Source organism: Mus caroli, chromosome 17 (assembly GCF_900094665.2).
Source record: "Mus caroli chromosome 17, CAROLI_EIJ_v1.1, whole genome shotgun sequence".
In the NCBI taxonomy this organism is placed as follows: Eukaryota; Metazoa; Chordata; class Mammalia; order Rodentia; family Muridae; genus Mus; species Mus caroli.
The window spans coordinates 47,619,933-47,632,617 of NC_034586.1; the positions used below are offsets into that span (position 1 = coordinate 47,619,933).

General features: G+C 38.2%; 1 protein-coding gene across 3 annotated transcripts in view; it reads right to left on the bottom strand.

Annotated features, from left to right (window-relative positions):
• Nucleotides 1-12,685, bottom strand: part of Tbc1d5 (TBC1 domain family member 5) — a 463,147-nt gene that overhangs the window by 151,186 nt on the left and 299,276 nt on the right. For all 3 annotated transcript variants that reach the window (XM_021186156.2, XM_021186155.2, XM_029471255.1), the window contains exon 14: nucleotides 5,608-5,750. In XM_021186156.2, the coding sequence (XP_021041815.1) occupies nucleotides 5,608-5,750 (143 nt within the window). The remainder of the gene's footprint in view (nucleotides 1-5,607; nucleotides 5,751-12,685) is intronic.

Sequence of the window (12,685 nt, forward strand, 5' to 3'; positions counted from 1 at the left end):
GGCGGTATGGGGGACTTTTGGGATAGCATTGGAAATGTAATTGAGGAAAATATGTAATAAAAAAAAACAGTGAAAGAAAAAAAAACAAACAAAATAAAATTAAGTAATTAAGGTGTTATAAAAAAAAAAAAAAAGACTTGCTAACTTATGTTCTATTTAATTCCACAGTTTAAACAGATGAAACGAACAGTGTTGTAATGTGCGGGTGAAATCCTGATACAAACAAAACTAGTGACAATGATTATCTTTAAAAGTTAGTTACTTTTATAAAAAGGCATAGTTTTATTTTCAAAATGAATCTACCTATAAAAATCACTGTAAAAAAAAGTAAAAGAAAATATCATCCTGAGTGAGGTAACTCAGACCCAAAAGGACATGCATGGTATGTACTCACTAATAAGTGGATATTAGCCATAAAACAAACAAATAAATAACAAAAAAGTACAGAATGCCCAAGATGCTGAAGGGCCTAAATGTGGACGCCTTAGTCCCACTTGTGAGGGAGAAGAAAGCAATCACAAGGGAGGAGGGAGGGACCTAGCAGGAAAAGGGGATGGTGGAAAGAAGAGGGGAACGTGATCTAGTATTGGTAGGAGGAAAAGGACTGAAGTCCTTAGTGCCAGCAGGAAGAATGGAAACAGACAACCTCGGGAGGAAGAAGGTTGGGGGGAACCTCCAGAATGTACCAGAGATCTGGGAGGTGAGCGACTCTCAGACTCAAAGGAAAGGACCTAAGATGAAATGTCCTATAGTGGGGAGAGGGAACTTTGTAGAGCCTATCTCCAGCAGAAAGACAGGGCATCAAGTGAGAGGCAGGGTTGCTATCCCACAGTGAAAACTCTGACCCATAATTGTTCCTGCCTGAAAGAACTGTAGGGACACAAATGAGAGGAGCCTGAAGAAAAGAGAGTCCAGTGACAGGCCCAAAGTGGGATCTAGCTCAAGGGGAGACCCCAAGGCCTGACACTATTACTGAGGCTATGGAGAGCTCACAAAAAGGAACCTATCATGACTGCCCTCTGAAAGACCCAACAAGCAGTTGAAAGAGTCAGAGGCAGATAGTTGCACTCAACCAATAGACTGAAGCAGCTGATCCCTGTGGTTGAATCAGGGAAAAGCTGGAAGAAGCTGAGGAGGAGGGTGACCCTGTAGGATGACCAGCAGTCTCAATTAACCTGGATCCCTGAGATCTCTCAAACACTGCACTACCGAGCAGGCATCACACACTAGGTGATGAGGCCCCCAACACATATATAGCAGTGGACTGTCCGGTCTGGTTTCATTCAGACAAGATGCACCTAACCTCCAAGAGACTGGAGGCCCCAGGGAGTTTGTAGGTCTGGTGGGGTGTGAGGTAGGGGTGGGGATATCCTCATGGAGATAAGGAGCAGGGAGGAGGTATGGGATGGGGAATAGTTGGATGTTTCCTGGGAGGGTAATAAAATCTGGAGTGTTAAAAAAAGATTAAATAAAAAGAAGGAATATCTTTCTGGCATATGCAATAGTGTCTGGGTTTGGTGGTTGTATATGGGATGGATCCCTGGGTGGGGCTGTCTCTGGGTGGTCCTTCTTTCCTTCTCAGCTCTGAACTTTGTCTCTGTATCTCCCTCCATGGGTATTTTGTTCCCCATTCTAAGAAGGCGGAAGCATCCATACTTTTGTCTTCCTTCTTATTGAGTTTCATATGTTTTGCAAATTGTATCTTGGGTATTCTAAGTTTCTGGGCTAATATTCACTTATCAGTGAGTGCATATCATGTTTATTCTTTTGTGATTGGGTTACCTCACTCAGGATGATATCCTCCAGATTCATCCATTTGTGTAAGAATTTCATGAATTTATTGTTCTTAATTGCTGACTAGTACTCGATTGTGTAAATGTACCACATTTTCTGTATCCATTCCTCTGTTGAGGGACATCTGGGTGATGATAAGACCCTGATATAGCTCTGTGAGGCTATGTCAGTGCCTGGCAAATACAGAAGTGGATGCTCACAGTCATCTATTGGATGCAACACATGGTCCCTAATGAAGGAGCTAGGAAAAGTACCCAAGGAGCTAGAGGGGTCTGCAACACTACAGGAGGAACAACAATATGAACTAACCAGTATCCCCCAGAGCTGTGTCTCTAGTTGCATATGTAGCAGAGCATGGCCTAGTCGGCCATCATTGGGAGGAGAGGCCCTTGGTCTTGTGAAGATCATATGCCCCAGTACAGGGGAATGCCAGGGACACGAAGCGGGAGTGGGTGGGCTGGGGAGCAGGGCAGAGGGAGAAGATAGGGGGCTTTGGGGATAGCATTTGAAATGTAAATGAAGAAAATATCTAATAAAATATATATGAAAAGAGAAGGAATATATATATGTATATATATGTATGTGTGTGTGTATATATATATGTATGTATATATGTGTGTGTGTGTATGTATGTATGTATGTATGTGTATATATATATATCAAGTATGGCCAAGTTATTGAAGGGAAGGAGGTTACTTAGAAAATAGGAATGGATGTGCTTACAACCCAAAGATAAGCAATAGTTCTTTGAGGCTGTAATATAAGCCTTCCTTTTCTAGCCCCTACCCTTGCACATTAATACTAGAGTCTCCTGAGTCCTGGCTGAATGCTCTTAAAGTGGCCTACAGGTCACTCCCAGCTCCTCTTAAATACAAATATTCAGTGCAGAGTTCCACTTTTGCCCACATTCTCTTTGTATGCACTACACCTATGTCAGGTGACTGTGGGAAGTATTTCAAATGAAAAGAGGGAAGTATTAATAATTGCTCCTTTGGGACAGCATATGTGAACCAAACTAGCTCAAACAGACTACTATATTATGATGACCTGAAGGAGACAATATCCACTGGTAGGGTTTGAAATAATGAAGACCTCTTAGTTATTAATAAAACTCATCGCTTCTCGGCCTTTTGGCTAAGATCAAGTGTATTAATAAAACTCTGTATATCTTGATACTTACAATGACCTCAATGTTTTACATATTCCAGTAAATCTTCTCAAATTCAGTTTCACCAAAGCTTAGAACACTTAAATTCCTAACAGTATGTATGTGTTTCCTATTCAATTATCTAGTCTCTGAAGATCCCAGACAGGAGACTATTCTAGATTTCCTGTTCCCTTTACCTTTTATATTTAATCATTAGGCCATGATAAACTAAGTTCTGAATATTTCTCTATTTCTTGTTTACCTTCTGCAAAACTGTCTAACTTTGATCTGATCTCCTAACTCTCATCGTTCTTACTCGTTGCTGCTAGAGTAACCAAAATGTGATGCTTCTGCTTTGACTGTTTCGATAGCTGTGACTTACTCATCAGTGCTGACCATTGTGATCCCTCCAGTTCTCTTCCCAGTTTTGCAATTAACTATATTTCCTCATGAGCACTGTAATCTAGTCATACCAGGTAATTTGAAGGAACATACACATATAGCCAGTAAGTAACTTCTGACGTTTACATTCATGCTATTTCTTTTTCTTTTTTTAAATTAGGTATTTATTTCATTTACATTTCCAATGCTATCCGAAAAGTCCCCCACCAGCTCCCCCACCCACTCCCACTTTTTGGCCCTGGAGTTCCCCTGTACTGAGGCAGATAAAGTTTGCAAGACCAATGGGCCTCTCTTTCCACTGATGGCCGACTAGGCCATCTTTTGATACATATGCAGCTAGAGACACGAGCTCCAGGGGGTACTGGTTAGTTCATATTGTTGTTCCACCTATAGGGTTGCAGACCCCTTTAGGTCCTTGGTTACTTTCTCTAGCTCCTCCATTGGGGGCCCTGTGATCATCCAATAGCTGACTGTGGGCATCCACTTCTGTGTTCACAATTTGGAGCTGAGACGAAAGGATGGACCACCTAGATAGAGACTGCCATATCTGGGGATCCATCCCATAATCAGCCTCCAAACGCTGACACCATTGCATACACTAGCAAGATTTTGCTGAAAGAACCCAGATATAGCTGTCTCTTGTGAGACTATGCTGTCTATTTCTTTCTCCCTTCATTTTTTATTGCCTCTCAAGTTCATCAACTGGCAAGCTTCTCCAGGACAAGGGGAGCCTTAACTTGTTCACTCTAGCTTCAGGAGGTACCGTTTGGTGTTACAGATTTAATACTGACATGAATAAACAATGGTATTACTTCAGTACTTTTCCACATGTGCCCATGTTTTACAAAATCATCAATAAAAACATTAAAAATATCTAAGTGCTTCAACTGTCAAAGATTCGCTTTGTTCTATGAAATTAAGACTAGATCTTAGCATAAGAGGCATGAGGACTGTATTGATATATATGGGTGATGGGACAAAATTATGAGAAGAGTAACCTGTAATTGTTTAAGATTTCAGAAAATCAGAACACATTTCAATAGTTGTCTGATTTGGGAGGTTCTAGGAAAATATTATCCAACTGGATTTTTCTTTTCCTAAAAAGGGTTTCATTCTTTTTTCTTTATCTTTTTTTGCCACTATAGAATACATACACCTTTAAAAGGGAAATAAGTGTTGGGTGTCCAAAATTCAGTGTCTAACACATCTACCCAAGCATACTGTGTTACTGTCCAGATGTCTCATCTGATAACCTCTGTGGTCTTATATCATTAATTCTGGCTTTTGATTTGTCTCTAAAGAAGCCCAAAGTACTTGATCTTCCACACATAGAAATCAAACAAACATGCCCTGTCCCCTTAAAAATCCTTTCCAGTTTTTGGAGAAAATGTGAAAATTATTTACTCATAAATAATGTTGAGGGAATGAAACCCATACAATATAATTGTTAACAGAATATTAGTGTTTCCAGGGCAAAACAAGGGCATCTGGCATGACTGGTAGTAGGAGAACAAAGATAGTCATCTAGCAGAGCAACAGTCACTGTTATAGATGCTCCTACTCTGACATGAGTTTTCTATTTCCTAACTCCATCAGAGCAATATTTCCTATTATATTGTGGCTTATAAATCTTGCTTTGGGAACTGAGATTCCTCCTGAGATGAAAAATAATTTAAGGTATTAGTGAAATCTAAAACACGCTCTGATATTTCCTGTAAGCTGAGGCCATGCCTTTCTGGCTACAGTAAGCACCCCAAAGGTGGTTCTGAGGAGGCAGGAACACATCTACCACTGAGTACTATATTAAGGAACAAAATTTGCTAATATATAACTGGGCAGAAGTCAAATACTCCAGATGAATTTTTCCATTGGCAAGACAGTGGTATTATAAAACCAGCGCCAATCTCCTCATAAGTATCCTGAGAGCTTGCTAGACGTCAGAAGGTGGAGCTCTAAACATATCTGAAATGTCGGTTTCCTATGCAGTCCACATGGGTGTGCGACGAGAGGATTCAAACAGGAAGAAAGCATTTAGAAATATCGTCCTAAATAAGACCCTAGTTCTTTGAGTAGAACATCGACTATATCCTAACATGCACACAGTTCACTAACAGAAAAGATGTGCAGTGATTTCCTTTGACATTTCATAAATTTTCTGTTATTAAAAACTTAGGTATATGTAAATCCAACAATGAGATATAAAGTATATTTTTTAAAAAACCATGTGTACCTAGTGGACTATGGGTAAAGTGAGACATACTTACAAGCATCTCGGATATAGAGTAGCATGGCTGTGAAGACATAGTCGACTAAGCTCAGATTGAGGCTATCCGCAAACAGGGCATCCCAGACCACCAGCAGGTCCTGCAGAGGGAACTCTCTGCCAAACAGCAGCCGCACCCATCGTCTGCACAGAAACCAGACAAATGAAGAAAACAAGATCTGAGAGTGATCCTTTCCTTATGAAACTGAAAAATGTTACAACTTATTGAGCAGTCATAAAATACTATATATTAAATATAGAATAGTTTAAAATTTAAGGAAGCATCATGTGTCAAAGCAAGACAATGTGAAATTGAAGATTTAAGCTTGTAAAGTTCTATACATGACCATAGGCATTACACATTATTCTATGTGTAAAACACGAGAATGAAACTTGGAGAGAGCAAAAAATTTACATATGAATTAGAAACCACAAATCTTTACCAAAAAAAGACAGGACAAATGTATAGTCAATACAGTGTTGCACAGCCTCTAAGGTTATTCACTGAAAATACCACTTCCCAAAATTTCAGTTTCTCTAATTGATTTTTGTTAACTTAGCTTTTTCCAAATGGTTTCTATAACAAATTAACAGAGTCAAACTTAGAAATTTATATTCTCATATTTAATAACTATTTAAGTACTAATTTTAAAACTTAATGTTAGGAAAAATCAGTACTCTTATAGAGTTTTGGGACAGTCAAGTCTACATAGTGAAAATGAGAAGCAAACATTACTAATTATGTTTCGGCCTGAGATAGTTATCACCCATCACTTAGGCTACTTTTCAGGAAGTGTTTTCATGCTGATTTCATGCCCAGGTACTGAGTACAGAACAGAGGCGTGTAAGCAGCTAGTGTTCTAGACAATGTTTGTATGTAAATGTAGGACATAAAGAGTGACATGAGCTTAGGCTCCCCCAAATCCTAATTAAGCAATTAATATCAATGTTTACAAAAAACTCAGAATTTGGATTGATATATTTCGATTCATTTTTTTCTAATTTTATGCAGGAGGGGTAAAATTCTTTCATACAATCTTTCTGCCATGCATTTCAGAGAGAGTTCTTATAATTCTGGCACATCCCAGAGAATCTGAAAATGTAAACTTCTAGTAGAAGCAAATAATATGAAAGTTCTTTAAAAACTGTAAACACACAAACACAATTAGTGAAGATCTTACTTCTTTGCAAAATTTGAAATAGAATATGATTGTCTAGAGGTTAAAGTGAGGCAAACCCCTCCAGCTAAACCCAAATATTCTGCTCTAGGAGCATTAAGGCAGAACCATAGCTGTGGCAAAACAGCCTCTAACCACATGCATCTGTCACCACAGTTACTATAAATCATGTGATCAAACATGTTTACATTCATATTATCAAAATAATCAAGAATATTTTTCTAGACTGTATTATCTACCTCAGCTATTACTCTTTTTTATGAAAAAAATGCCTAAGTAAATATTTTTAAATGTTGTAATAATTTCTACAACTTTTAATTTATCTTTCAAGTCTCGGTGTATATCTAAAATAGTGGCTAACAAATGAATGCATTTTTCATCTATGTAGGTTAAGAAAAAAATTACCTTACTATACATTTCTATTTCTTACAAATCACCAAGGCTAGTATGTATTGGCCCAAAAAGAAGAAAATGTGACTAAATTAAATGGATACTGTTCTAACTTATGAAGAATTAGCTGGTCTTGCAGTATAGGGGGCTAGGGGTGGGAACTAGAGATTAGTAAATTGAAAAGCACCAGTGCAGAGAATCTTAAATGGATACATAAATATGCACTCTTACAGGACAAAAACACTTAGAATATTGTTACTTGCAACTATTTAACTGACACAACTTGAAAATTCTATCAATGAATAAAATGAATAAAATGAATAAATGTTAATACAGGACATGGAAGAAAATATCAAACTGTCTTCCTTAGCATTTCTTACAGCTGGAATTCTTATGTAAATTTCAACACGGAGGTGTCACTAACAATAGAGTAGCTTTTTTCTTTTTTAGGAACAATTTATCTATCTCTATGACAAAATGTCAGGTATTACTCAACCTTCTCTTGCAACATTCCTGTTGCTGAGGGTTGTATCAGCTCAGCTTCAAAATGAGTTCACAGGCCCTGCATGCAGCTGTGTCTACTGGAGTACTGCAGAAGGGCTAAGTGCCAATCCTCATCTTTCAAATCCCCCTCTCCCCACTGTCCACAGGCTTAACATCTTCAGGACTATGTAGAATACGTATCTGCAGCATTTTTACGTTCAATGTGAAGTCTGTGATGTGCTATTTCACAAACTTTTTACATTGCTTCTGAATTCATGTTTTACTCTGTCAAAATCTTGATAATCCCAGAATCAAGACCAATACACAAGTAAAATGGGGGCGACTTGGACAGGGATGAGGGGAGGGAGAGGGAGAGGGAGAGGGAGAGGGAGAGGGAGAGGGAGAGGGAGAGGGTAGATCTGAAAAGTTCTCTGCAAAATCCTTTCTCTACTTCACTAAGTGTTCTATGTGATGTTGACCAAGGGGTGACAGGTGACTGTAAGGCCATGCTACTGAATAGCAAAGGTCTAGTGGAATTGGAAACACAAGAATTGATCTTAATAATAGTAGAGTGAAGGGGAATTTATAAATATAAGATTAAATGTGAATTTAGAAATGGGAAATATAAGAAAATATGGGTTACAGCCAGATACATAATACATTATTTTTGATCATTCATTTACTATGTATTTATATCATGAACATAAATAACGTGTGTGTATGTGTGTGTGTGTGTGTGTGTGTGTGTGTGTGTGTGCATGTCACGATACCCATGATATAATCAGAGTACTGCTTTCAGGAGTCAGCTCCTACCTCCTTCTGCTCTGGGACCTGGGATAAAACTCAGTTCCCCAGGTTTGTGCTATAAGCACTTTTTAATCTATTGTGCCATTTTATTGGCTCAGACTGTTGATTTGATATAAGATCTAATAATTTATACATATAAAAATCTCCATGCTGTTTTATAAAATGGTGAAATGAAGGACCAATCCTTATTCTTTAAGACTAGAAGATATGCATAAAGCAATGGAACAGAACTAACAAGGCCTGTATCAATAATCACTTTAATCTAAGTTTGATTTACTTATTATATATACTCAAACCAAAAACCTTCATGTGCTATTTTGGGCTTTCCCTCACACATTTAAAAGCAAAGGAAAAAAAATCAGTGCTTTATGGAATGAGTTACCAATAGAAATTATTTCAGTAAGCTTTTATATTCTTAGTAAAGGAAATCCTTTAAAAAATGAGGTCTTATAAAGAAGTTATGTGTACAATTAACATGCTTTTATTGCAGTTAAAAATATTTAGTGAGTGCTAAGTTACACTTAAGGGTGGCATTAAACCTTTCTTCCTCGAAAGACAGTTCAGCTTAATTGCTTGATCCATTACTTAGCTTTTCAGATGCTGCACCTGGAGACAGCAGTGCTCACACACTCATGGCATTGATGACATGGGGTCCCACTCTATCAGACCGCCATAGCAATTATAGCTGCTGCAGAAAAGAATGACTATCCCAAGTATTAAAGTTAGTAATAAACTTCTCAGAGACAGGACAGTCTTTGAGCTTTCAGCCTTCAGTTCTCTGAAATGGCACTGCTTCTCCCAGGGGCTCCTTAACTACTGATGGTGTTACTGCTTCGTGAATGGCACATGCAAACAAGGGGAAATTGATTCATGAGAATGACAAACTTGAAGTTTAAATAAGCATAGCTAACATGGTTATAGAGGGATATATTATATATCTTCTTTTCTTTTTTCATTTTCTGTTAATGACCATTTTGAATGGGATGTGGGTATCACAACCTTACAAGGACAAGGTAGGAAAATGTATTCAATTGTATTTAAAAGACACCAGAAAATAGCCTATCTCAGCATGGGAGAGCACGCCTTTAATCTCAGTACTTGGGAGTACAGGCAGATCTCTAAGTTCTAGGCCAGCCTTGTCTACAGAGAGAGTTCCAGGATAGCCAGGGATATACTGAGAAATTGTGTCAAACAGAACAGAACAGAACAGAACAGAACAGAACAGAACAGAACAGAACAGAACAGAACAGAACAGAACAGAACAGAACAGAACAACAAAACAAAACAGCAGGAAAAAAAAAGAAAACAAAAAAGAAAACAAGCAACAACAACATGTCAGATTCTTGCTGAAAGATAGATACTAATTCTGGGTTTTGTTTTCTGTTTACCTGTACTCTTCAAAACCAGCAAGTTTTAAATATTACATGATTATTCTGGAATAATAAACAATCTAAATCATGTTAATTTCAGTAACAGCTGAAAACACAAGTAAGCCATGAAACTATTTGAGGTTGAATCCCTATTTGACTGAGTTTAGCTAGGTTTCAGTGCAATTCTTTTGAAATGATTTGATTTTGAGTATTTATTTCACTCCTGTGAGAAGTCTCAAAAGTTGTAGTGATTATAGCTGTGATCATAAGACATTTTTAACTTTAAGTCTTAGGTTTTTGAAAATTAAAATCACAAAGACTGTATGGCAAAACAACTTCAATTATTTTTCTAAAATTTCTGTAGAATATACTAATGGAAGATGCTTAACCTACTTTACTTGGTAAGTTTTTTATTTCACTAGTTCTAGTCATTCATAGACAAATTGATACACAGATCAATAGACAGATTAAGTTATGCTACTTGGGGTGATAATGCTTCCTCACAAACAATTACACCCATGACAAATCTATCTTTGAGTTGCCTCCAAGTAACATAGGCTATTGCAATTGTAATTCATTACCTCTTAGAATTAAAGGTAAAAACCTATTACTGAAGACACTACATTAATTTGGACATAGGAACTGGAGGAACAAACATCAGACTCCAATGGAACCCCAATGGAGGAGTTAGGGCTGAAGGAGCTGAAGAGGTTTGCAATCCTATAGGAAGAACAACAATATCAACCAACCAGACCCCCAAAGCTCCCAGGGACTAAACCACCCACCACAGAGTGCACATAGGGGGACCCATGGCTCCAGATGGATATGTAGCAGAGGACTGCCTTATCTGGCATTAATGGGAGGGGAGCCCCTTGGTCCTGTGGAGGCTTGATGACCCAATGCAGGGGAATGCTAGGGCACTGAGGTGGGAGTACATGGGTGGGTGGGGGAGCAGCCTCATAGAGAAAGGGGATATTTGAAATGTAAATAAATAAAATAACCAATAAAATTATGGAAAAGACTAGATCTCATAGTATCACAAGATGCTATTAAAGCTGCCAAGGAAAACAAGCCAAGATGTAAAGTCTACAAACCACAATGGCCAACATAATAAGACAGACCCCATGACACAACAATGGCAGCTTTAGCTTAGGGATATCAAACAGATGTTTAACTAGACTTAAGGCCTGCTCAATAGGGGAGAATTCATGCCTGGGACTATATGTAACCAACTCCACATGGAAGGAGGGGCAGAGATCCTAGAGCAGAAACACACTTCTGCCATTTTCCTAAGTCCAAAAGACTTCTAACTGGATTTTAAATATTTATCTTTCTACCCACTGGTAAGTGCTATTTTCATTTCTCATCAAAGAAGCTTGTGTATGTAGTCGATGCAGGAGGCGCTTTCTACAGAGATCCAAAACTGGTAAAAACAAAACCAAAATAAAACAAGAACAAAACCAAAAAGAAATCATAGAGAATAACCATTGGGCATATAATCCCAAGTGGTTTACCTACAGTGCACCCCTATAACTAAGGCTCTGAGAACACCACAGACTAGGGGGGTGACTAATGACAACATCATTTGACATGTCAATTTCAAGTTTGAAAATTTTTTACAAGTTTATACTCTTGGATAAATATCTGTAGGCAATATAAATGGATCCTAAGAGAGGTACAATCCTTGAGAGGGAGTAGAGAGGGGCTGTCTTATTTTGGGGTTTATTCTTATAAAGAGACACCATGACCACAGCAACTCTTATAAAAGAAAACATTTAGGAGAGGCTGGCTTACAGCCAGTTGGGTTAGTCCATTATCATCACGGCAAAAAACAGTGGCAAGAAGGCAGACATGGTGCTGGATAAGGAGCTGAGAATTCTATAGCTTGATACTTAGTCAGCAAAAAGAGACTGTGTAGCACACCGGCATCGCTTGAGCATATATGAGACCTTGAAGCTTACCTACACAGTGATATACTTCCTCCAACAAGGCCACCCGTATTTTACTACTCCCTATGAAGCAACCATTCAACCATATAAGTCTATGGGGGCCACTCCTATACAAACAACCACAGGGACACAAGGAGATTTGGAGGGGGTAAAGAAAGAGGTGTAACAAGTTATATAGTAATTGAGAATCTTATAAGCCCTTTGCAAAAACAAACCAGTCTGAATGAAAAGTCAGCCTTGTGTATCATATATTAATATCCCTTGCTCTCCACTCTTCTTTTAGAACAGTGGTTCTCAACCTTCCTAATGCTGCAATCCTTTAATACAGTTCCTCATCTTGTAGCAACCCCAACTATAAAATTATTTTTGTTGCTATTCCTTACTGTAATTTTGCTTCTGTTACAAGCTGTAATCTAAATATGATATGTACATGGTGTTAGGTGACTCCTGTGAAAGGGTCATCTCACCCCCCCCCCCAAGACTTTCCAGCCACAGTTTGAGAACCACTATTTTAGAAGTACTGCCTACCATTGCAATATGGTATTTAAAATATTTAGTAATTTTAGCACATGTAACTTACCATTCCATTCAAGTAAACTGAATGGGACGATAAGTCCTTCATAGTTGTTTGGAACAGGACTCAGTGCCCAAGAACCATCTCATTCACTCAAGTGGGGTGCAGTGGGAATCCTAATCCTGACTGAAGAGGTCTATGGAAATGTGTCACCAAGAAACAATTTCTACCCTACCACATCCTTGTGCTCTGCCACATAGGAGCTTCTTGGCATTTCCTGGAGCAAAGTACATAAAGGCCACTATCACAGTTGAATGACACAAATAATTCAAGTGTAGCTGGTGATCATATTGGAAAAATTAGATTCAGGCTTTGTAAACACTGACTT